Source organism: Perca flavescens, chromosome 9 (assembly GCF_004354835.1).
Source record: "Perca flavescens isolate YP-PL-M2 chromosome 9, PFLA_1.0, whole genome shotgun sequence".
Lineage (NCBI taxonomy): Eukaryota > Metazoa > Chordata > Actinopteri > Perciformes > Percidae > Perca > Perca flavescens.
In genome coordinates, this window is record NC_041339.1 from 22,018,747 (window position 1) to 22,045,555 (window position 26,809).

The 26,809-nt window shown below is 38.5% G+C and overlaps 3 protein-coding genes across 3 annotated transcripts; all 3 read right to left on the bottom strand.

Moving 5' to 3' along the window:
* Positions 1-5,928: 5,928 nt before the first annotated feature.
* On the bottom strand, positions 5,929-12,000 carry LOC114561663 (5-hydroxytryptamine receptor 3A). The gene is made up of 8 exons (XM_028587731.1): positions 11,899-12,000; positions 11,595-11,639; positions 11,306-11,415; positions 10,236-10,405; positions 9,771-9,931; positions 8,949-9,159; positions 7,583-7,873; positions 5,929-6,146 (listed from the first exon to the last, which is right to left on the bottom strand). The coding sequence occupies exons 1-8, from the start codon at positions 11,998-12,000 to the stop codon at positions 5,929-5,931; spliced, it is 1,308 nt and encodes a 435-aa protein (XP_028443532.1).
* A 3,362-nt stretch (positions 12,001-15,362) lies between these two features.
* On the bottom strand, positions 15,363-19,310 carry LOC114561664 (5-hydroxytryptamine receptor 3E-like). Its single transcript, XM_028587732.1, has 7 exons — positions 19,164-19,310; positions 18,515-18,537; positions 17,895-18,064; positions 17,574-17,737; positions 16,662-16,872; positions 15,740-15,949; positions 15,363-15,646 (listed from the first exon to the last, which is right to left on the bottom strand). Exons 1-7 carry the CDS (start codon positions 19,308-19,310, stop codon positions 15,363-15,365), a joined length of 1,209 nt encoding a protein of 402 aa, XP_028443533.1.
* A 2,147-nt stretch (positions 19,311-21,457) lies between these two features.
* LOC114561665 (5-hydroxytryptamine receptor 3A-like) lies at positions 21,458-26,019 on the bottom strand. The gene is made up of 8 exons (XM_028587733.1): positions 25,993-26,019; positions 25,750-25,804; positions 24,735-24,879; positions 23,616-23,785; positions 23,178-23,341; positions 22,658-22,868; positions 21,946-22,131; positions 21,458-21,774 (listed from the first exon to the last, which is right to left on the bottom strand). Exons 1-8 carry the CDS (start codon positions 26,017-26,019, stop codon positions 21,494-21,496), a joined length of 1,239 nt encoding a protein of 412 aa, XP_028443534.1. The 3' UTR covers positions 21,458-21,493.
* Between the last annotated feature and the right edge of the window lie 790 nt (positions 26,020-26,809).

Sequence of the window (26,809 nt, forward strand, 5' to 3'; positions counted from 1 at the left end):
GAAGATGAGCTCAGCGGCATTTACATCTGTCATTTTCAGTCTTTTAATCCTTTTTCATGACATGTACCTCAGATTACAAAACAAAAATGTTAGCAGTCTGCTCAATGAGATTGAGCTGTTCATTAAAGGAGAACTGTGAGTTCCTGCATGATTTTGACATTCTGTTGACGTTCAAAGCAGGCACGGTGTTATGGGTGGGCCTGACGGGCCTAGGCCCACCCACTTTTCAACAGGCCCACCCAAAACATTTCCTCAAAACACATTAGTTAATTAATATATTTTAATTTGGTGAAGAATTATTAAAAATCGGAAAATAATCTCATAATTTGTGCTAAAATTGTCTAAATGTTTAGTTTTCAAAAACAATTTAAAAAAACTGGTCATGTCTATTTTTATGTTTCTGCACAAGTTCAGCAGACAGTGAGGTTCGGATCGGATGTAGCTTGTCTGTATGCTAGGCCAGCTCCCTGTGATCTGAAAGTGTGAAAATCATTTCCAGTAAAGGACAAGGTTGCAACAGTCGTTGTTTAGGTACCTTAAACGTGCACGAACGGTCTCAGAGTCATCGCTGCAACCAGGAGATGAAGGAGAGCTGAGATCCACAACGCCGAGCACATCTTTGTCTCATACACCGCAGGATGCGCCTAGCGCGGCCAGTGCGGCTAGCGCGACCAGCGCCGGTGCTATAGCCTTTGTCTCTGTGGATGATATAGCCCCTATGGATATAGCCCTGTGGATCGGTCTTCCGTGGATGAGCCCGCAACTCAACCAGTGCTAAAGTATCCGGTCACTTCTTCTGCTGAGTTTAATTGTGTAGGACCGCCAGAGGATAACAGTAAGATATGTGGCTTATCTGCTTATTATGTCGTTATATGAGATATATGGATTAAAATAATCAATTCATAACCCGCTACAGAAGCTGCAGGTGCAGTTCTATTTCTATAACAGCTTGTTACTGTTGTCAAGTTGGTTTTCCCTCATGGTTTTCTCTTGTTATGGCCAATAATGCTTTAAACATGTTTATAACATGAATCATCACACTAAAGTAAGGAAATAACTTGAGTCTTGTTTTACATGACAGTTGACGTTGTCAATGAACACGTTCTGTGGCCGAGTATTGATTGAAACTGTTGGGCAGTGTTGTTGATCTGTATATTGTTGAAAACTTAAAACAGTTGAAAAGAATTGTGAAATATTCGGCCTCATGTTATACGAGCAGAACTAAACTATGTTTGGGGAAATATTAGATTCCTGACCACTTTTACAGTCTATAGGCCTTAGGTTAGGAGAGATGTGCTATAGCACAGCCAGGTATGGTGCGTAATGGAGAGTCCAAAGCGCTCTTCTTTTGGGCAGAACCAAGGACAACTTTTTACAAGGCAACAACATATAAATAGCATCAAGCTATTACAATCTTTATTATGTAAGCACATATAATATATATAATATAACAGTATATTAGCCAGTCATTTTTATTAGGTTAAACAGGGATTTGATAACGTTTTTAATTTAAGACCCACCCACATTTGGTCTGGCCCATCCAAAACTGGAATGGTTGCCTGGTTCAAAGTAAATACCAAACAAAACCGAGCAAACTCGCCCCTTCCCCCATGTTTTTGTAACTGTCACGACTAACTGACTAACTGTCACTAACCCCCACCCCCTTCCCCAACCATATTGTCGGTGATTGGCTGGAATGGGATTTGTTGTATTTTGGTGCACAGCCTGGGGCCAGTTTCAGGAAGGAGGTTTAACAAACTCTGAGTCTAACCCTAACTCTGAGTTTTCGGGTCCAGAACAGCTGAAAAGCAAAATTGCGTGGGATAAAATTGCTACAAGAGTAAATGCGTAAGTTCCCATATAGTGTATTATCATATTTAATCATAAGTATAATATTACTGGTAAAATGGTGTTAAACCTATAATCTATTTAATTTAGGTGCAATCCAGCGGGAAAAAAGGTCCTAGGCCTACTAATCCCATTCTGAGGCTGCGGCATAACAGAATTATAATTCATTTTTTTCATCATTTTATTATGGGGGAATTCGCATCAGCTGTGTGCTTGGCCATCAAATGGTATTTCAGACGGGAAGTGCTGCGATGATAGCTCAGTTCACAACGACAAAACACACAGATCACCTTGGTCTTGTCAATGGAACCATTTGGCAACTTTTTAAAAGTAAACTTTCCATTCAGAATTTTACTGGCATCCATTTTGGTGTCTCGTGCTCGCCATCCACTCAAAACGTAACGCTAGCCTACTACTCTTTGGCCGGCTCGCAAGCCAAAACAAGCGTGTGCGGCGTAACTGTTGTGCTGTTTCCGGTCTAGCTAGATCCGGTGTGGTGTTGTAGTTTTTCTAATGTTACTAGTTGTTGCAACAGCATGTGAAATAAAATATAAATACAAATTTTGCTGGGCCAAAAAGAACGTTAATCTCGCAATAACAAAATTGACGCCGTTAAAATGGGTTTGCGTTAACGCCGTTAATAATGCGTTTAACTGACAGCACTAATTAAAATAGTAAAACAAGTATTTACAGTAATTGCACAGTCACATGCTTTATCGTGGTTTGTCCATGTGGTCTACTGGGAGCAGTGCTGATTGTAGAGTCTGACAGCAGCAGGCAGGAAAGACCTGCGGTATCTCTCTGTGACGCAGCGCGGGTGCAGCAGCCTGTCACTGAAGGAGCTAAATGCCATGTTTTGAGAAAAATTTTTTTATAGTCTGCCTAACACAGTCAATAAACCAACCCTGTTTTTGTATTCATGCAGATAACAAACTGCGCTAAAATGTGCATGATACAGATGTGGTGGCAAATTTTATTTTAACCATTTATTTAATGATATTAACCATTGGTTTGATTGTTTTATAATGCCACAAGATTTAGCTTCTTCATGTGTAGATTCAAAAGGCTCCAAGTGAAATAGTTGGCAACCGTGAACTATAGCCCAGTAGAGTTATTTAGTTTTACTAGCCTGAACCTTCTCACATTGTTGACTTTTTGCTTAGATAGAAGTGGAGAAGGCCGAAGACTGCTTACAACAGTGAGAACTAAGGTTTCTGTCTCCTGAGATAAAAGTGTTGTTTAGGCTAATGTTAAGAACAGAGAGCAGAGGGGAAGGTGAGACAATGGTGTGACTGTTAATGATGTCCTCTTTTCAACTATGGCCATACTAAAAGATACATTTAGAGGGGTGGCTTAACCGAGGTCTTCACTATATGATGTTTGGATGTTTAGACTTTAGGTTGGAAAGACATTTTCAGTTGTGCTGCGTGTACCTTTGAAACTGTGTTTTCTCCATTTGCAAAAGTAATTAAATACTCAAAGACCAAACTTTGGTTTAATTCTCAAACAGTCGTTATTTGTTTTCATTTGATCATTGATATTTCTAAACGCTGCTGCTTTATAGGAAAACTTCCACCACACAGACTGAATGAATGAATGAGGAAATGAAAGAGAGCTGTGTCAGAGGGAGGAGACTGAGTGAAAATTAAGGTTTATTGAAGAAAACCTGCTGCCGACCAGGTTAGGTTCACAGGCTCAGTTACCCAAGTAACTGACTCTGAGGTTAAGTTACCTCTCTTTCTGAAATGGATTGGAGTTACCCCTCTCTCTCAGGTTTGATTAGCCTCCCTGAGTTTCCCTCATCTCAGGGTTAACAAACTCAGTTTCACCTAATCTGATTTATCAAATGGACCCCTGTGCTGTGCCCCTAGTGTTTGTTTGACGTTTATGACCCCTGTGTTGTCTCCCGAGACCGGGCTTTTTCACAGTGTATTTGGGGGGCAGGCAGCTATAGCAGCTCAAGGAGAGATGCCTACAATTTGAGACAAAAATGAAATCATGCTGAAACCATGCAGGAACTTATAGTGCAATCTTGCATGGTTTCAGCTGTGCACAAAAATACAATAAACCACATTCCCGCAGATCACAGACAAGATGGTTAGGGGAGGGGGAGGGGGTTAGTGACAGTTAGTCATGACAGTTACGGAAACATGGGGGGAAGGCGAGCTTGCTCTGTTTTGTTTATTTACTTTGAACGTCAACAGAAGTGACCTCATGCAGGAACTCATAGTGCACGTTTAATTTATCACTAATTAAATGAAATGTTTGACGTCCTCCAAAGGCTAATATTGACTCTAGAATATGGTAGACTGTAGAATGACTTACTGTAAGCCTTTGGGGTATTCCCAGTTGCTTGCAGAGATCCACTCATCTGATGTCTGTGTTTGCATAATGAATGTTTGGATTGTACAACAGGCTTTTGAATCATCTTCATGAGGATCAGATGTGTCAACAACTTGTATTTGTGACAAATGAGGCCAAGGCAAACACAACAGTATGCACTTGACTAGTTGGGTCAATTTGCCTATGCACAAAAAGTATGCTTTGCTTAGTTATGCATGCACACATTTCTTAATTAGCACTATAGCTCAGGCTGATGGGAATGTCATGAGTTCTTTTTATTAGTACATGATAAAAGGTTATTACAATTAATCTTGAGGGGGCACATAGGCCATATGTCTGCAACAAATGTCATGGCAATACATGCAATAGAAGACAGTTGCTGAGTTTCACTCTAAACCACAAATGTAAACCTCATGGTGGTGCTAAAGGAAAAATTAGGGAATCTACATTGTCTGGGAACCATGAATGTCTGAACAAAATGTTGTGCCAATCGATTCAGTAGATTGTGAGATATTTTAAAAGGGAAAATTTTGACCTGCTGATGGCGCAAGAGATGATCATCAAAGTCATTACGATTCATCAGCTGTGGATCATGAATGTCTGTACAAAGTTCCATAACGGTCAGTGTAACGCTTATCAGTTCAATTTTCCAAGCACAAACGGACATTTGGAAAAACAGAAAAATGGGTTCCAACATCCAATTTTTTTCCCGCCTCGACAAATTTAAAAATTGGATCTTCAAACTGTTTTTCCAATTTTCAATTTTTATTCAGAGGATCAGAAATTTCGAAAATTACAAAATTGCATTTGAGCTCCAATTATTCAATACTGTAATGGTATTCTCTCCCTCGTTCCGCCTAGTTACGCCCCGCCCCCCGACTCAAAACCATCAGTTGCAAGCACCTCTGACCCCGAAGTCAATCAGTTTTTAGTTTTTTTGGTCCATATGCAGTTAATGACCTGCATATTCCGCAAAGTAGAGGAAGAGAATACCATTGCAGTATTGAATAATTGGAGCCCAGACACAATTTTGTAATTTTCTAAACTCTGAATAAAAACAGAAAATTGGAAAAACAGGTTAAAGATCCAATTTTTTAATTTGTCAAGGTTGAAAAAAATTAAAAATTTGATATTTGAACCCATTTTTCTCTTTTTCCAAATGTCCGTTTGTGCTTAGAAAATTGAACTGATAAGCGTTACACTGACCCATGACAATCCGTCCAATAGTAGAGATATTTTAGCCTGGGCCAAGGTGGTGGAGCACCATCCAACAGATGGACATTAGCAAATACTGGAGTCATATTTCTGTCTTGCATTATTTAGTATGGAGCATACAGGTTGAATAACAGAAGCCTGAGAATCGAACCCTGGGGGACTCCACTCAGATTTATGCTCACCAATGGCAACCACATAGCCGCTGCTTTGGAGATGTGACCTAAAACCAACTGAGCACAGTAACAAATAACCCAACCACACTATAAATGGATGCTGTGTTGGGGGTGGAAGCCAGATTAGCTTTTGTCCATCAGGCAATTTACATTTAAGAAGTTGATGAACAAAAACATATTTCTCAAAAATGTTCCCAATAAATTAGTATTCACTAGAGTCAGAAAACAAACATTACAGAAACAATAAGTAATACGTGTTGCCCAAAGCTTTGCTTTGCCTTCTAGTTATACAGATTGCATTTTAGTAATTTACTACTTAAACATCCTATGAACTATCCCTGAATTTATCTTAGGTCTGGCGGATCCAGATGCACCACATGCAGATGATGACCAGGGCGTAACATGAAATGAGCAGCAGATAGATCCGGAAGAGCAGTAAGTCGAGGACATATCCTACATGGCACCACTGGCCCTGCAGCTCGCTCTCTTTCTGCAGCGAGGTGAGGTGGGCACGAACGTCACCAAGGTATTGACAGATCTGTTGCAGTTCAGGCAGAGCAGCTGCACCTGGCATGAGAACAGCAAAAGGAGGGATCACAGTTTACACCCAGCAACTGCAAACTGTAGCTGTTAAGAGTAATGAGCAAAAACAATAATTAGAAAATTGGCCAGCTAGCTTTAGTTTGGGACTGTTCATTATTTATTTAAGGGGCCACCAGAGGAGTTTTAGGACCTTTAGCCAAAATAGACCTGACCCTCCCCTCGCCAGTAAAGCATTTCTATGACCCTCCAAAACAATTAGGAAAAAAAAGGCATGACCCTCCCCTAATAATTTATCAATACCTTCTGTACTGGTTTGTGCTTGGTAAATATATACAGATTCCAATTGTTTTTTTTTTACAGCCATGATGTATGTGACTAAACCTCTGCATTCTCATCTGATGCATCCCACTCCTCTGTTATGGTGTGGTGGCCATTTCAGTAGATTTACTCACTAACGTTAACACAATAAGCATGGAAACTAAATGCATACTTCCTGCATTACTGCATTACTTCAAATACTAAGTTACTCTTCTAGTAAACTGGTATTCACATTAAATAAAACAATAAAACATTGAGACCATTCAGCAAGGCACTCGGTATCATTCAACACACAAACTGGTTGCTATGGACTCGTCACTAGGCTTCCTCCACTTTGCCGTTTAAACAAATAAACGTAAATCCAAATCTACACAAAACCCGCAATCAATTAGTAAGCTGACATCAAATGTGGCATTTAGGAAACCTTTATTGTAACCTTGGCACGGTAAGATGTCAAGACTAGCAACAGTTTCGTTTTTACGTCCTGCTGCTCCCATCGTCAGCCGGGAAATATTTTTTTTTACTAAAGCAGTATATGAAATCAGATGTATTACCTACCACCATTTAGTTGTTTTGTGTAATTTAAGATATTTATAAAATATCTGGTCATGCCAGATGTAATTATTCCACTCATTTTTTAAACAATGCAATTACCCGTTTCAGCTACCAGGGGTGCAGCTCCCCCTGCCTCACAGCAAACTCATGGGTCAGACCCATCTGGTAGCAAAGGAGGGCCAAGACTAAGAGCTACATGGATAAATATGCACCAAACAAGCCACTTTAAAATTTTGCGGTTTCATGAATACAAAAGTTGGGTGACCCGCCCCTCTGGACTGAAAACTGTTGGATGACCCTGCCCTCAATAAAGAATAAAAAGACATGACCCTCCCCTATTTTCCTCCGGTGGTCCACTCCATAAATACTGAACGGTCCCTTAACCTTAACTTGACTGTGATTGATTGGTTATAGTCTGTAGAAAGTGTGTTATTATCAGTTTATTTCCTTACATGACATTAATAGATTGATGAATTTTGTTTTGATGAATAGATGGCTGCTAGTATTTTTTAGATCAGGCCACTGCAGAGCTCTAGTTGGCAAAAGTAATGGCAAAGTAGTATTTGTCATATACTGAGTTTGATTACCTCCGTTGCTGGTTGGGTGCTGGGCAGGTGTCTGGCTGGCTGGTTGGATGATACATGACTCTGGAACACCATTTGAATTTTCAGGTTTATCCTTCTGTGGTAAATAAGGGGGCTGGATGTCCTCCGGAAAACGGTAGCAGATGAGGTTTCCTATGTGTTTGAGGACAACCACCCTCACCCAGTTTGGAACCTCTTTATATTTCATGGTGCTGTGGTGGAGGACATTGGTAATGATGACGGTCTCCAGAAGACTGATGACCATGAGGGCCAGACACACTGAGAAATAGATACCTAAATTGAAGGATAGATTGAGAGATCGAAGGATACACATAAAGAGATAAAACAGCTTTACTCAGTAGCAGAAGACCAAAATACTGTATATCTGCAGGGAGTTGACAGAGTTGTTGGTCCATTCCATTGGCTCTGTGATTTCTGAATGTTTTATAAAATCAATTTGTAGCTCCCAAAAATCCTCACTCTCACTAAGCATGTAGGTGCTTGGGTCATGAGGATTTTGAAATATTCAAATTGAGCTATTGACCACAACGTGTAAAAAAAAAACAACTGAAAAATGTAAGCCAATTCTTTTGTATTCTTCTATTTCAGTTACTTGTTTATGTGTTAACGCTATAGTACATAGTTTCTGTTGCTCCCATGAGGAATTCTAAGTAATGACAACAAAACTGTCGGCACGTCCACAGGACACAAGCCTTATGTGACCGCGCACCGCCCACACCCCTCCTCCATGCAGTTGCTAGTAGCCAAGGAGGACACGGAGGATTAAAAAAAACATAATGGACTCTTCAGAAGAGGTAATTATCTTCACTCGAGTTTCTGCGCGCAAAATTCCCCGGACGACATAATTTTCTGAACATAGCAGTACTGAGAAATACAGAGAGTTTTGTGGAGCTGATTGAGTCTTAATTAGCTTTGTTGCAACTCATTTGGCAATAGCTTGGATGCAACAGATTTTCATTAATATCAAACACTACAGCTTTAATTAGCTGTTGCATCTTCAAACAGTTGAGCAGTTGTGTAGGTAGTCAAAAGCAAAGAGAAAAACACTGCAATAATAATTTTTTGCCACTTGGGGGCAGCGAAACAAGCTGAAAACACAAAACTGACATGTCATTTTATAGCTGTAATTAGAAAAATGTTGGCAAACCGATTACTTTTTATACATTTGCAGACACAAGCAATTCCCTTTTAAATTGAATCATTTAAATAAAAATATTGATAAGTGCAGCTTTAGGGGGTGACCAGTTATTGTTAATTCAAACCATGGATTATCATGGTGTTAGGGATGGTGGACCCTATAACCCAGGCTATGATAGCGCTCGAATTATGTCACCTCTACATGTCTGACCTAGGATGGGCGTGCCGTTTGCTGTGCTTGGCAGCAGATCGTTCATGATGAGCAGGAAGACGGTGTAGCCCAGAATGAGGGTCATCTTGAAGGAGGCGCGGTCAACGCTATGGGGGGGCAGGTAAAAGGACAGGATGTCGATGAGCATAAGGAAGGAGCTGGGGATCAGCAGGTTGACCACATAGAGCATTGGCTGTCGCTTTATGACCACCTAGTGAACAAAAAAAATCATGGTAGGCTACTTGTCACAACAAATATCAAACTAACTTTACTATCTAAGGAGGGAAATATGTATTTAAAAGATAACATTTAACAGTGCCAATACATGCACCAAGAGTTGTTATTCTTGAGGAAACCATTGGTATTTTTGCATTGTTAATTCTGTGTTAAAGCTGCAATAACTAATTTGGCTACTTTGGGGCAAAAAAGTTGTGAACACAGTGTGGACATATCACATTTTAAGTTGATATGGCAACATTTGCATACTGTCTATGTCCATCTGATGAATGTAAATCCAATATTCACTCTCTTAGGTCTTTTTCTGTATCTACCAACTCTTGTGAGAAATATCTGTCTCTTTAGCGGCTTAAACCTCCACTATGTTCACAAGCTTGTCCCTGACTGTGTCTGTCTGCTGTTTGGGACAGAACAGGTAGTGGGCAATGTTTTTTTTTTTTTTTTTTTTTTTCTGAAAATGACGCTATGAGAGCAGTGAGAGTGAACCAGAACACCAGCTGCAGGCCAGTCAGCCTGCATTTTAAAAACAGCTGTTATATTTGTACACGTAAGAGTGTTAAACTCAGTGTGAACTGTTTCCCTCACCCAGAACGTGATGATGTCCCACTCGTCGACCCCAAACTTGAGGATGGAGGTCTCTCCCAGTATGTCCACCAGCTCCCACTCTCCACTGGCTTCCAGGTAACGCTTTGAGTTTTCAGACATCTGCTTAAAAGTCAGGGCTGGAGTGATCCTCACATCCCTTACTGTGATAGGGAAAAACACAATGACAGAGGGAAAAGTAGCCGGACTGTTCAACAGGACAATCTAAGCTAACCTTAATAAATAAGTTAGCTAAATGTGATAACTGATGTATTACATAATGATTTATATTTTTGTTCTATTTTTCCTTTTTCATTTATTTTGTTTCCTGCATAAGATCCCAAAAGTGCAACAGACTGTGGTTGTATTTTCTGACCCTCTATTGAGCAAGCTTTAGGTTCTGTAAGTACAGTAAGCCCAGGACTGGATGAGTTGTGTAAATTAAGAAGTTAAGAAGCCTTTTATTACTGGTGTGCATGTAGGAGCCAAATGTAAATGTGCAGTTCTGCACGTCAAAAGGAAAACTGAAGATCTCCAGGTTGCAGGCTGAGACAAGCCGAAGCATCCTGTCCCAGCGGATGCGACCTGTGTGGTTGAGGTAGACGTAAGGGCACGCTTGGGAAACATCATCATCCACACTGGGAGGGTTGGAAGAGTCAGGATGAAGTAAAAGAAATAAAGAGGAACAGGTTTAAGATTAAGATATTTAAATGAGTCCCACAGGGAAACAAAAATATGAGGTTAAATTCAGTTTTTACAATTCATACAATTTTCTGCTTTCTCAGCTTTGCATGCTTGTCAAACATGTTTTAACAGGGAAACAATTTGACACTGCAACAAAAGGAGTTGGAAATATCCCAAACCAGTCTGAGCAGAATTAACTAATCCCCCTCCTTCCCCCTACTTTCTGGTATATGGTTGATCCTCGGTCATATTTTGGACCAGCCATTTTTGACTATGTATCAACTTCTTGAATATGTCCATCCAAGATATGATGGACATCACTGTCGCTACCTAAGACTGTGGCAATGTTTGTTTCTTCAACACAAGGGTTGACATAATGTCCAGAGGAAGAAAAAGGACCTTGAGGCAAATTTGTCACATGTGATATTGGGATATATTAATAAAACTGACTTGACCACAGCCTGTGGCAATTCTTCAGCATAATTTTGACCAATAGCAGAACACTTTGCCTCAAGGGAGAAAAGGCCCTATTTGATTGTGGAACGCCCTGAGGACTAGTGATGCACCTCCCCAGGGAGATAATACATTTGTGCACTCGGTGTAGCCTTTGGGACTGATACATGTGCTAACACCTCAGGGAACGATGATGCAGCTGGTTCACAAGATAAAGACGCAGATGTTTTTTTAGTATTGCCGGATGGTCAATGGACCAGCTTGTATCTGGACATAGTTTAGATGGGATTGATGGTCTTTGGCAGCTACCAGATGTGCCCTGAACTTTTTGTTTGTGAGTACAAGATGCTTACAGATCCATAAAAAATAAATAAAAAAAACGTTAGAGCTGGAGAACTTACAACTCATACACGATGATGTCTGGACACCACAGCTCCCTCACAGGGAGAGAAATCCTGCTGACGCCGTCACACTCATCAGGGTCCCAAACCAGAAACTCATGTTGCCAATACTGCAGTGAATTAATCAGAAATAATGTGTTGTTAAATTTTAAACCATCTTAAATTGAAAATATCTGCTTGCCTGCCATTTTATTTCTCTGTATGTGATCCTGCCATAGTTACAGGCACATTAAACATCCGATTGCAATATATTTATTGACAGGTTATTATATCTTTCCATGCTACTTACCAGTCTCAGCCACAAGAAAGTAGTGAGTATTTGGGTTTTCTCATTCTGAAATACAGTAGACAACAAGTAAACCTAATGTGAAGCTGATTGCTACATATTAAACCATAGAGTTAAGTCTAAAAATACAATGTTTTATTAAAATGCACATATTGTAATATGGATTGCAGCGATGAACGTTTGCCTGAATGTAGACCATTTTATTACAGCAAACATCTGCATTTAAGTTCCCTTACATTTTCTATGTCTGCTATACTGTATAGAGTGCTCTTAGTATTTTTATTAGATAGCTAACTGACAAACTCACCACCCCCAGGACAGCATACAGAGTGAAGGAGATGTTAGCTATGGTAGGATTGCTGAGGTTCACTGCTGGCCTGAAGTTTTTTAGGTCAAATACAGCCTGCATGGACTCATAGGTTGGACCGCTGTGGCCTTCTTTACACGACAGTTTACTATAACAGAGAGACACTGACGAGAGAGAGGAAGTTTATAAAAACACTTGACTGTTGATTAAATTACACCTTAACTACACTTTTAAATTATTTTGAGAATTTCTAATTATAAAGCTATACTAAACCATGTGAAAGAAAATGCTGTGCAATTACAGAACTGTTTACACTTGGTTTAAATGCAACAAAACTATGACAGAGTATTTAACTGCTAAGTTACTAAACAGAATATTATTGCAGACCTAAATATCACAGACAAAACTAAAAATCTCAATTATTTGGACAACACTACACATGATTTATCACAAATGTGAAATATAGAGGATAGATAAATGACAGATTCATGTTTTTCTCATATGCGAAGGAATTCAAAATTCTAAAATTTTTAAAAAAAAACACAGTTTAAATTTTAAATTTAAAATGGACAGGATAAACTACTACATTAACTGTAACAAAATAATAACAGTACTGCTTATTATTCACATTAGGAGAAAGAGGAAACTTTCAGTTGCAGAGCTAAACATGGGTCAGTCTGGAAAATATAACACATACATAACTACAAACAATAAAATAGTGAATACAATTATTACCTGAGATTAAGAGTAAACCTGAGATGATGCTGATACTCTGCTGAGACGGACTCATGATGATGTTTCTGATGGACCAGATAGCCCCCACAACCACCGATCTGATCAGGTGTAAAGCAAAGAGAGCTCCTACTTGCAGTGTTAATGCACAAACACTTGTTGTTTTTGCCACTTAGCAGGACATTGAAATGACTAACGTTTATTCTCTGGAGACTTACCCTGATATTAACCAGAACCACTACATGCCTAACCCCAGCCCATAACATAACCCTAACAAAAACTAAAAACCAAGGTATATCACAAAAATGTAGTAGCTTACCTTTTGTCTACCCAAATGTTAAATGAGTCCCCATTAATTGACTGTGTGACCAGTTTTGTCCCCACAACATGAGTAATCTGTACTGAAACGCATACATTTACACGCAGACTATACCTACAAACAAACACAAAACAGGAGTTACAATTCGGTAAAATAGTTAAAATTGTCCAGTTTTTCTTTTACAACAAAACTTTATTAGATTTTCAAACTTTTATATTGCAAACATCCAAACAGACAAGGTGCTTATATCCTTTTGAGGACGTTCAACAATCATGAATAGATTTAAGTGACTAGAAATACAAAAGACAAAACTGTGGTACATGCAGATGGATGATGAACACACACATTTTGTTTTTTTAATTTATTTTTTATCTCTGCTTTCGTTTACCTCACCTTTGTCTTCTCCTTGCCGGGTAAGTGCCTTATCATCTGACTTGCATTTGAGTCTTATTGCCAGTTATTTCTCCAGTGGTACCACCAGCAACAATTATTAAAGCCTATGTATACAGAGCCACAGCAGGTTCACCAGAGAGATAGGGGGGTGCTTTCCAATAAGCTAACATGAATTCTTGTTTCCTTTGTGTCTCTTCAATAGCCTTATAGTTTGCAAAACACTATAGATACAGTAAATCTGAGGTCCTTGTTGATGCCCTAATAACGATGACTGTGTCTGTGTGGCGGTATTGGACTTGGTGTGTATATATATATATGGTGTGTATATATATATAGAGAGATATATATAGAGATATATATCTATATATATATATATCTATATCTCTCTCTCTCTCTCTCTCTCTCTCTCTCTCTCTCTATATATATATATATATATATATATATATATATATATATATATATATATATATGTGTGTAAATATATATATATGTAAATATGTCTTAGATAGATGAACTTGGATTAGAAAATTAAACCTTTTTGGCTTATAAAAGTAAATAAATAAAAGTTGCAAGGAATGTTTTCACGAATTCCCGATCCAGATTTTACATGCAATATTCTTTATTTTATGAATAAAATAGTCTGCAATCTACAAAACAGTATCAGACTTCCCTGATCTACATCATAAACACACAAAGGAAATACAAGAATCATTCCACACCTCCAGTAACCACTCACCCATTTTATTTTTCAACACCTCCACCGATGGGAATTAAAATGTGTTCCATTCTAGGCAAAGCGGTGGAGCGTGGATGGAGTTGAGGCAGGCCAAATCTGTTGCTCAAAGCAACACGGGCCTTAATATAATTTAAATTTAAGTTATAAACAAAAATCACACCTCGCACAGTTGTCACGAACAGGGAAATAAGCTATAGAGACCATTTGATTTTTTGTAACAGGCTGTTTATTTCTGCTTTTAAGTTGGGCATTTTAACATGGGGGTCTATGGGGACTGACACCCTTTCAGAGCCAGCCTCAAGTGGCCATTCAATGAACTACATTTGGCACTTTCGCGTCAGTTTTATTATTGGGTTTCCAAATACGATCGATCTTAGAAATTAGGAGAGTGTGTTTCACTTTCTGAAAATGGGTCTAGACACTTGCTACAGGTATAATATTTCACTTTTGTTGTTTGGACACAGCATTCAAAGATGGCCCCTCCTCCCCCGCTCAATGAGAGAGAGAGAGAGAGAGAGAGAGAGAGAGAGAGAGAGAGAGAGAGAGAAGGCAGTGGTGGTCAAGTGAGCTAGTAAATCAGAGTAATGACACATTATTTTGTGGTTGTTTTCCTTTCATAGCACAGATACACAGACCCACACCTCAGCACAACCCTGCGGAAAGGTGCCGCATTGCTGGATTTTGTGTGAATGCAGAGGCTCATCCTGTTGCTGCATGTGTCGGTCAAACAGACACACAGGCTGACACTGAAGCACATAAAAACACACACAGTGATGTAACAACCCGTTTGCCGTCAAATACCGTCACTTTGTATCATACAGATGCTTAAGGTTGCCTTGTGCGAGAGGTGTGAGAAAGTGGCAGTAATTGACGACCTGGGAATGAGAACCGGCTTGTCCTGTTCACTAGAAACCTAGAGGGATTGCTGTAGGTAAAATTGTTTTTTGTATTGTTTGTTTTTGTAAGTATGCAAATATTTGTTGCTTGACTGATAATGCAAGAGAAGAATAAACAGGAGTTTTACAATTCCTCAGCTAATCATTTCAGAGCTTCAGTGCCCTAAAACATAACTGTTAACAAGATAATGTTAAAAAAATAAAAAAAATACACAAAACATTAACATGAATTGTGAAAAGGGAACAGTTCAGAGGAGAGGTGTGATACACATTGCTTTCAAATGCAAAATCCAACCAACCTTCCCATTTCCCTATGCTTAGCAATTGACAAGGAATATGAGAAAGCATGTTAACAAATAGTAATTCAGAAACAAACTCAAAAGGAAAATCAGGATTTGTTGTATGACTGCACCCAGATAATGATGATGGTAAAGAAGCTGACTGATATGAAGAGGATGTAGAGGCCGAACAGCAGGCGGTCTATGATGAAACCCACCTGGATCCACTCCTCCGGGCTCTGGCTTTTGCTCAGCTGCTGCTCCACCTGTAGGCGGATGACCTGGAGTTCCCTGCCCAGGCTCCTCAGCTCCTGCAGGGCCTTGTCCTCATCCAGCGGCCCCTTCTGTTCTGGAGCCTCGCTGTCCTCCGCCACCAGAGAAGAGACTTTCATTTCTGTTGCACAGGAGATGAAGGGTGATTTTCTGCACAATGACTGCTTGAATAGTTTCACCTGCGTAAAACCACATCCCAAGTCTCACATACTACCTTGTGCGGAAGGATTTTGGATGACTGTGCTGTCTAGATCTCTGGGCTTTGGAGGAAGCCGTACAAGGTGGCCGAGGATGTGAAGAACAAACACTCGGACCCAGTGAGGGACTGGGGAGTAGTGAGCGGAGCCACACAGCAGGTTTGTGATGAGGATAGTCTCCAGTAGACTTGCCACCATCAGAGCCAGGCACAGACACAGGAACACATCTGGGATAACAATAATAGGTGCTTTTTAAAAATCCTTTTTTGCAAAGCTGTTTCACGGTCAAATACAACTATAATCCAGGGAGAAACATCCAAGAATTAAAGGCCATTGAAATATACTATTATCACATTGGTAATACAGTTAATATGGCAAAATGTGCCAGCAAACAATTGCGTTTTACTCGTCAGGCAGCTATCATTCATTTCTAGTCGTGTTTCTGTCCTTCTGATAAACGTAAGTCCAATATTCACTCGCCTTATAGCTCTGTTTTATTCTCTACTAACATCCAAGGGAAATATTTGTCTCTTTAGCTGCTAAATTCTCCACTATGTTCACCAGCTAGTTGCTAACTTTGTCTGTCTGGTGTTTGGTACTGGCCAGGAAGTGTACACTGGGTTTTTAGAGTTTTTCCACTGAAAACAGCTAGCTGCTATGGCTGAAAAAGACACAACAGCAGTGAGAATGAACCAAAAATGGTAGATTTGCAGACCGTGGATCCAAAACAAAGACTTGTAAGATGCTATAACACTCAGGAAACTGCAGAGTTAATGATTTATGATTCCTTCAGGGGGGTCCAATTTAAACCCAAACCTGAAACTGGAAGCCAACACTACATTTATTCAGGAACTATAATAACACATGATACAGCATTTCATTTTCAGAATGTTGTGCTACAAGTGACTCTTGCACTAGTAGGGGGTATTGTCAACTGACTTATGAGAGGTATGGTGTTTCCAGTAATAGGCAGCAGGTTATTCATGATGAGCAGGAAGACGGTGTAGCCCAGGATGAGGGTCATCTTGAAGGCGGACCGGTCCACAGTCTGGGGAGGCAGCAGGAAGCTGAAGAGGTCCACTGTGATGAGGAAGCAGCTGGGGATCAGCAGGTTCACCACATAGAGGGTGGCCCGGCGCCTCACTGACACCTGTAGTAGTGTCGACAGATATATAGCATCTGGTAAAACTCAGTTAGATTTGTAGATTACAGCTGTGATTGACTTGTGAACTAATTATATGACATAACATCACTGTTTAGCTCTGTTCTTCTCCATTTTACACAGCCTGAGTGAATAGATTTAATATGTGGAGGTTTTTCATGTATTAATATGGCTCTAAGAAGTTTTGTTATGTTGAAATATCTTTTTAGTCAAGCTTTGTTTAAAGAATTACAAAAAACTGCAAATGCCTGTAGACAATCATCAATAAAAACACTTAACTACTTAAAACATACCAAAAACACAGACTTTACATTTTACCACAGCCTACAATACTGTACTGTTAACTAACATTTGGAGTGTTTAATGCCTGTAATTATAATGGTTTTACAGACAGTATTTAAGTTCATATGACTATGTAATGATGGACATGCATCTGTTAATTCTATTAACACAAACTGTTAATAGCTCATATTCTAATATGTGATGGATTACAATTTTAAATGTTTTATTTAACCTTAATAACATTCGTCATCTTCTCTTTATATAGTCAAATATTTGGTGAAATATTGGAAAAACATTGAAAACATTTTTCAATCCTGTTCCTCCTTCTGTATCTTCATCTCATCTCTCTTGTTGTGTACGTAAAACAAAACATTACGACAAGGTTACAGTCTACAGTATTTCCTTACGTAGAAGCGAATCTCTTGGTACAGTCCGTACTTCCCAGCTGGTAGTATGAATGTCTTCGTTGTGAGTCCAACTAGTTCCCACTCACCCTTAGTTGTCATCACTTCTTTAGATAATCTAAATATATCCTCTGCAGTTAATGACCGGTCAATTGGCATAGCAGCCACTGAAAGGAAAATATGATTCAGTCAATGTTGCGATTTATTTCATTCACAATTACATTAATTACAAAAATGCCTATGTGCACCACGTAATGTACAGAATTTTTATTAAAAAAGATGAAACAAACATTTTCACAAACATTTGAATCAGATTCTGCTTACTAGAGAGTAAGTAGGAGTTGAAGCTTAAACAGCAGGTCTGGATGTCAAATGGAAACGTGTAGATGTCGAGCCTGCAGGAGCTGATCACTTTGACAGGCTGTTCATCAAACACGAAGCCATTAGAAAACAGATAGCTGTATGGGACAAATGGAGCGGAGTTCTTCTCCATACTACAGGATAGAATAGAAATGAAAAGAAAATGCATAGAAGCCAGTAAATATGATTGGTAATATCTACTTTCTGTATAAGAATACCAATGGCTATATTTGTAAAATATATTCAGTTCATTAAAGGCCTTCTCACTAAAAACTAAGTAAATATATACAGATTTTAGTGAATTCATTAAGAAAACTAAGGAAGCAAAAGTTTCAAGTTAAAATAAATGTGTATGAAGTTTTAGTTTTGTCTTGAAATATGACCAAATGTATTGTGGCTCTGTGTTAAAACACTGAATTTAAAATTTAACAATGACTTTCTGACAACAACATAAAATCACCAGTACATGGCTGCACTGCTACAGAGGAGATGCTACTTACAATTCATTGATGACTATATCTGGTACCCAGAGCAGATTCCTTGGAATTGTAATCCATGAAGAACCGCACTGTTCTGGGTCCCACCTGACAAACTCATTTCTCCATTTCTGCAACGCGAATCAGACAGATACAACACATAAGTACCTGGCTACATACAGTATAAAACTACAGCTTTCAGGTGATACACTATCTGAAATATTATAGTTCTTTAGATTTGATTACAGCAACAGCAATATCTTTGTTATCTTTTTTTTAGCCAATAATAAGTTACAGTATTTGATTATTTTTTTTGGAAAATTACAATGTATCTCGTGTTCTGTGGCTGGTATACAGTAGGAAAACTGCCCAAAATTGACACCATGATTTAAACTGACAACTTGTTTTTTTTCTAATTCGCAAGCCTGGAGAGAGATGAACAACAATATTATTTCTAGTTATAACTGAGAAGTTTATTGTGAAGGAAATACTTACTAATTTTAGCCAGATATATGTTTTCAGGACCTGGGCCTTTTCATCCTATAACAGAACCAATATTCAGTCGTATGCATTCCTTCTTTACAGACATTTTATTTTATGAAAAGGCTGACATAACCAAAGTAGAGTTGTGTGCAAAACAACAGAAATTTGTTGTAATTAAAATAATAAGTTGATAGGAGTAGATTACACTTTTTACACTTAAAAGCAATTGAATATGACTTAATAGTGAAGTGATTTGAGGTTAGTGTGGCCTTACCACCCCCAAAATGCCAAACAGAGTGAAGTCAATGCTGACGTTGGTGGGGGTTGACACATTTATGACAGGTCGAATGGATCTCATGTTGAAGACTGGTTCGAGTGCCTCGAGCAGGGAAGGCGGGTCAGGTCGAGAGCAGCTCAGCATGATGGAACTGCACGGAGCTAACAAGGAAAACATAAAAAAAACGAAAGCCCGAGAGGCAAGTGAGAAATAAAAAAACATTCTGCTCCAGTTTTTAAGACTGATATAATTTGTTTGTTCTTGTTTATGACTTTAACATTTATTTATTTTGTCAGGATAAGACTTTCTAAGTACCTTAACTTATAAATCTGTTAAACGTGAAACATCATTTATCTAAGTAACAATTTTTTCATCTGTTTGTTGTTGTAATACTCATTTGGTCACAAGAGGCTGAAGTGCACCACTACTCCATGTTCTAGCGCTTATTAAAACACATTTCTAGCCAAAAGAAAGACATGACAGTAATGTTACATAACTTGCTAACACACAATATATGTGTCTAGTGTTTAGAGTACATGGATCCATTAAAACTAAACTGGAAGGAAACATGAATGCTTTTAGTCCTATTTAGAACATGAGGTAATGGTGCACTTCAGCCTCTGAATTTCTGAATTTCTGGCTGAAATGAGTGCTACAAAACAAACAAAAAAATTATCCAAAACCTCTTTTTTTTTTCACCTGTTCTTAAGTCATAAACACAGGGGAGTAAACAATTTAGATCAGACTTAGAAAATAAATCAGCAGAATTTTTTTCTACTCGCTTGCCTCTCACGGCTTCTTTAGACATTAGAACAAATCTGATAAAATGAGTAATGACGTTCAATAAATATCTATATAAAACTTCTATATAAACACAGTTGCCTCAGTTTGCTAAATCATTACAATGCCTCAATGAACTCAAAACACTTTGACGTCCTTTATATGAAACTAAACTGAAGGGACTGACTTAAATCATAAAGGAACCATGATATTTATTTATATATATACTGTATATACAGTATATATACACTGTATCAAACAATAGGAGCTGTACTTACCATGCATGAGCACAGAGATGAAGATGAATAGAACCTTAGAAGGCTTGACTTTCAGCGGGCAGCACTAAAAACATTAACATTGGTCAAAATCGGATGTTAGTTTGAGAGTGCTGGTGGTTTGGGCTGTTGTGTAAAGTTGTCTACACACATTTTGCGGGTGAAATACAGACATGATCTAGATAAGTAGAAATGTGAAAAATATAAATTTGTTTGTTAATGTAAGTGCTCTTAAAGACCTACATCTAGAGGTGGGTTCATTTAAAATGTGGCATGCCTGAAAAGCCCTGAATCCCACAAAGTCCCAACAGAAGGAAACCATCAGAAAATATTATTTAAATATCTTTTTTTTACCACCCAAAAGGGAAAGTTGAAATTTCAAGGTTGCCAACATCAATGGGAAATCAATTAGTGTGGATTTGCAGATTTTTATTTTACAAGACATGTAAATGTGATCAAAAAAACAAATTTTAAAGAGTTAACTTCGCGTATAACTGATTTATTATGTTATGGCAAGTGGGTAGATGCATTTTATAGAGTTTGGAAACAAGCTATGACCGTATGGAGATGTATGTTGGGTTGGGTCCATTGGTTTTAACGGACATCTTGATGCAGAAGCATTAAGTGATATTTTAGACTTTGTGGCACAGAACGCTAAGCTCAGAACAGTGCCTGACCTCACCAATCACTGCAGCAATGAGTAAAAACCTTTTGATTATATGTCCACATACATTTGGCCATGCAGTGTACACTTTCTAGTGTACCCAATGTTTTGTTCACTCTGTGTGTGACTAAGCAAGTGTTCGCTGCTTTGATTTTTAAAATGTGTTTAGTTACTTATTTCATAATTTTAGAGATATTATTTGCGTAATATGAATAATAGAATATAGGATTCAAAACTGGCATTAAAATGAATGAATAAATAGGAAAACATTTGGAACATGATTATTATGTTTGAAATAAATGTCAATCGAAAACTGAATGAGATTTTCTTAAGTAATTTTATTTTGTATACAATGTTTTCCTCCATTTTAGAGTGGCACAATATAACAAAAAAGGCTTAGAACTACATCTAATTAATGTAGTAGGGTTATTTTAATGTCCAATATAATCATATAAGATAATATAACCATAATACAATGACTCTAGAGTATGTAATGTCTTGGCTCCAAACAAAACAACAAATATATCATGTATTGATATCAAAATCAACAAATGTTTGAGTCACTGGCTACATGAATGGAGCCCATTAAAACAGACAGCAGTTGTCTACTAACTGTATGAGTTTACCCAGATAATGATGATGGTAAAGAAGCTGACTGATATGAAGAGGATGTAGAGGCCGAACAGCAGGCGGTCTATGATGAAACCCACCTGGATCCACTCCTCCAAGCTCTGGCTTCCACCCAGCTGCTGCTCCACCTGAAGGCGGATGGCCTGGAGGTCTCTGCCCAGGCTCCTCAGCTCCTGCAGGGCCTTGTTCTCCACCGCTGGCTCCTCTCGAAACCCGTCATCAGCTTTTTGCTGTGCCACCACGGCGTTCTGTTTCATATCTAGTTTTCAAGGAAGAAAATATTGACATTTAAAAAATGATCATTACATTCACTCCTCCAATGTAGAGTATTTATATAAACAATCATGATAATCCATCTGATTCACTCTGTATATTCAGTCATTTTCTGTAATCTTTCATTGCTAAATTTCGTACGGATGTATTAAACCACCTGAATCTCTTAGTTCTTTAGTCTTCTGAGGCAGGCAAATGAGGCGGCCCAAAATTTGCAGAACAAGCACTTGGATCCAGCGAGGAACGGGAGAGAAGTCAGCAGAGCCACACAGCAGGTTGGTGATGAGGATAGTCTCCAGTAGACTTGCCACCATCAGAGCCAGGCAGACAGAGAAGAACACATCTGGCAGAGAGAGACATGGTAGAGGTTTGCACTGTCAGAATGTGTTTACTGTATATTCATTATGCTTGTCAAACATGGAAACCACTCTGTACCCTTTCTGGAAATGCATATGTAAATTACTTGTAAATCTGAACATCGTTTGCCCACATTATCTGTTCATGGAATGGGGCATGGAAATCAAAATTACAGCCAATTTTAATACTTAAAGCGTAACTCTTGCCAAAATGCAACCTAGAGTCTTTACTCTAGGTTGCATTTTGGCGAGAGTTACGCTTTAATACTTACTTTAATACTTGTCCACTCTACCTGCCCAAAGCCCCATGTGCTTAAGAGCTTTGAAAGCATGATGCAATGTTACATGTTTCAGTAAATAGCAGCGGGCCTGGGTTCAACTCTGACCTCTGGCCTTTTGCTGAATATCATTCCCCCTCTCTCTCCCCTTTCATTTCTTCAGCTGTCCTGTCAATAAAGGCCTGAAAAATGCCCAAAAAATAATCTTTAAAAAACACACAAAAAAACCACTGACTTATGAGAGGTATGGTGTTTCCGGTAATCGGCAGCAGGTCATTCATGATGAGCAGGAAGACGGTGTAGCCCAGGATGAGGGTCATCTTGAAGGTGGACCGGTCCACAGTCTGGGGAGGCAGCAGGAAGCTGAAGAGGTCCACTGTGATGAGGAAGCAGCTGGGGATCAGCAGGTTCACCACATAGAGGGTGGCCCGGCGTCTAATTCTGATCTGCAGAGGGAAGAAACAAAACACTTGGCCAGGTACCTTTTCTGTGAACATTTGAAAACTGTCTGAGCTTTTTTAAATTTTTGCTCTGAAATAATGTTTTCATAACTCTGTCCACATACTGTATTGTTATTGTAGCTGCTCAATTAGGATTTGAATAGGACTGATATTTCTAAGTGTGTTGGAAAAATGCAAGTCACTTCACAACAGGTTTGCTTGCTTCCAACCTGATTACATTATTCTTACAATCTGAGACTGAAATGCAATTTAAGGTCTATTTATTGCAATTTACAGACATTACAATCAACCTACATGAAATGAAATCTCATCAATGTAATCACTATCGTTAAGGCTATGGTTGTATTTGTGGGTGGTGATATCCAGCAGCTCCCACTCCCCCATGGTGGTCATCACCTCCTTGGAGTACTCTGTGATATACTCTGGAGTTTTCCCAAGGAAAATCTTCATGTCCATTGCTGGGGAGAGACGATTAGAGAAATATATTATACGGTAAAGTCAAGGCAAAAACAAACTTTACTAAATACATAATTATTATAATATTTTTTCCTTTGGTAAGTGGCCATGGTATCACAAAATATGCACTCTAAGTGTCTCTAAATAGAAGTTGATATCAGGACAAAGAGCCTTACTTACTGCCTCTAACATTTACATTCCATGGACACTTATGTTCAAACTGACATAAAGAAGTCTTTAAACAAAGGAAACGAGACAATTGGTAAAGTGCCTTACCTAAGTGGATGTAGGAGCCGAAAGTCATAGTGCAGTTCTGTACATCGAAGGGGAAGGTGTAGATATCGAGGTTACAGGAGCTGACAACTCTGACTGGTTGAGCATCATGCACTAGACCGTTGCTATACAGATACACATACGGGACAAAGGGGGCTGTGTTTTCATCCATACTGCAAGAAAGGAACAAGCAGAGAAGTTACAAATGAAATGTCTACAACATGAGACCTTTAATTTAATTTGAATTTAAATTAAATTTGTCAAAAAAACAACAACAAATGAATCCTTCTAACAAGTATTGCCTGTTTAGCCAAAACCTGAAAACATTAAATAATTGCATTGGTTGACGTTGTCCTTTATTACAATGAACATGGGCACTGCAGTTTATTTTGAATCAATCCCACATAACACTGTCCTGCTGCTGGAAATACTCTTTAGAGCACCAAACGTGTATTGTTCCTAATAGTCATAGAAAATGCACTATTTACTTCTTGTATCGCTAACATGGTTTATTCACTACACACACACACACACACACACACACACACACACACACACACACACACACACACACACACACTATATATATATATATATATATATATATATATATATACTCACAATTCATTGATTACAATATCTGGTACCCAAAACTTCTCTCTGGGAAGAGATATCATGTTGGTGCCGCAATTGATTGGGTCCCAGCTGACAAATTCGTTCATCCACTGCTAAAAAAACAACAAAACAGTTGTCAGTGCACCGAGCAGGTATGGTATAAGTAATAATCACATCATTCACAAAACATAATCCCGCATATATCCCTATATCACTGACTGAGACATTACGTAAAATGGATGATTGCAGTACTTACATAAGTTAGCCAAAGGTAAGTGAGCAAGAGTTGAGCCTTTTCATCCTGGAAAAGACGAGACTAGCTGCTTTTAGGCACAAAAACCGCGATAACGCCTCCTGATATATAAAATTACTTGTGAGTGATTTGCCTAATGTACTGTACATCTGAAGAGTTGTTATTCTAAGATAAGTGATACTAGTCATGAAAATAAGCAATGGCACAAACTTATCTACAAAGAACTGAAACATACCACGCCTAGTATCGCATACATGGTAAAGTCTGTGGTGATGTTGGTGCAGGTGGTCATGTTCATGACGGGTCGTATGGAGCTCAGGTTGAAGACTGGAGTCAGAGCCTCCAGCAGGGCTGGTTGGTTGGGCTGAGAACAATTCAGCTTGATGGCACTGCACGCAGCTAACAAGAAGATTCAAAAATGAAAGTCATAAGCAAGACAGCTTTATTTGTATAGCAAATTTCAGCAGCAAGGCCATTCTAAGTGCTTTACATAAAACATAAAAACTGTTTAAAATATAAAAACTGCTAAAATAGATTAATGCAGATATGAAATGCAGGAATGGAATAGGGCTGCCACCTCTTAGTCGATTAGTCGACTAATCGGTAGTTTTGGTCTTAGTCGACTAAGATTTCTTTTGTCGATTAGTCATTTTTTATGCTTATTCATGCTTAATTACTTATTTCCAAGAAACTTCTGAGCACATTTATGGTAAACACAAGATTTAAAGTGGTGCTTTTGCAGGATTAATTGTGGAGAAACTCAGTTTTACAGATGGTTAATTAACTATATTTATATTGTGCTTTTCTAGTCTTAACCACCTCTCAAAGCGCACAGCTCTGTCAATTAAATCAACTAATCGATTAGCCGACAAAATCGTATAAGTGTTAGTCGACTAAGAATTTCTTTAGTCGAGGACAGCCCTAGAATGGAAGTTACAGTGCAGTATAAGAAATTAACAATAAACATGCTTAGACTCATTTTCAACAAAACAGCACACCTGCAACTAACAAAAAGGATTAAAAAATAAGGGGGTTGTCTCAGCTTTAGTTTTCTAGTAATCACTGGGATTTTGATGAACTTATTTCCAGTTCAATGCACATTACAAAGGACTTAAATTATCCAGTATTCAGCTTACAATATTGCACATACATTATACATTATGTAACTGTACATGCAATACATATTCTCCTGCACTTTTTCATTCTATGCAACCTTATATTTTTTGACACCTTACAGTATAAACATGCAATGCTTTCCAAAAGGCTTACCTGGTATAAGAATGAGAAACATGACCACAGTGGGCCTGGCTGATGGAGGGAGAGACTAGAATGAAACAAATATGACAATAATTGTTTCAATTTAAACAACTAAAACATTAAAACCATTGATTAATTATTATTTAAGAAATGGTTATCAGTTACAGAGAGTATTTATTATAACTAATGCTGTGTTTAGACTCAGAAATAACACTTCATAACATATAGAATATGAACCAGGAGAAGATTCTTTACCTTCAGTGTAATATCCTTGAGTGCCATGATTTCTACAGTTGTCAGATAAGAGCAGTTTCCTCACTATCAGTTGTCTGACGAGCACACAGAATAATCATCACCTGCTTTATGGGAACATTTTCTTTTAGTTGACACTTGCATGAACAGGAGAGTCATTTATCCATAAATAACCATTGCCAGACAGCTAAGGCATACTCACCACTTACCTGGCAAATGCACTCTTGCAAGACTAAATTCAGCCTTTTGTGACTAAGATATACAAAGTGCCACTGTACACCAAGCGTGATGTGGACAAACCCCTGGCAAATGATGTGGGAAATGGAAAACACTGCACAGCAGCTACTTTCCCTGTAGTTGGTTTTGTACAAAACAAAGATGAACCACTGTTAATGTATTGTACCTCAGTGTGTGACTTGCAGATGGTAAGGACTGACCACAGCAGCATCAGCATCACACCTGCTGGTCATACACAAATAAACAGTGGATGGCCTGTGAGAACATGTGTCCTCTGGTGTCACCCCAGACCTCCTGCCAGCCAACCTTTTTTCATTTTATATTAATGTTGTCCATCAAAAATAACAAGGTTAACACACAATGCTTCTGCAAACCAACCTTTCTGTATATTATAATATGGCTGTTCAACAAGTTGTCACAATGTGGTACTCTGACGACTCAGTGTTGACTACACATATACAGAAATAGTCAATGTAATTCTTGTACATTGAAATTGTAGCTATTATGAAGGACACTGCTGAATTTATTGAAACTTTGAGGCTATTGTGGTGATGTTCAGTCATATAGACAGTCATGGCCTTTT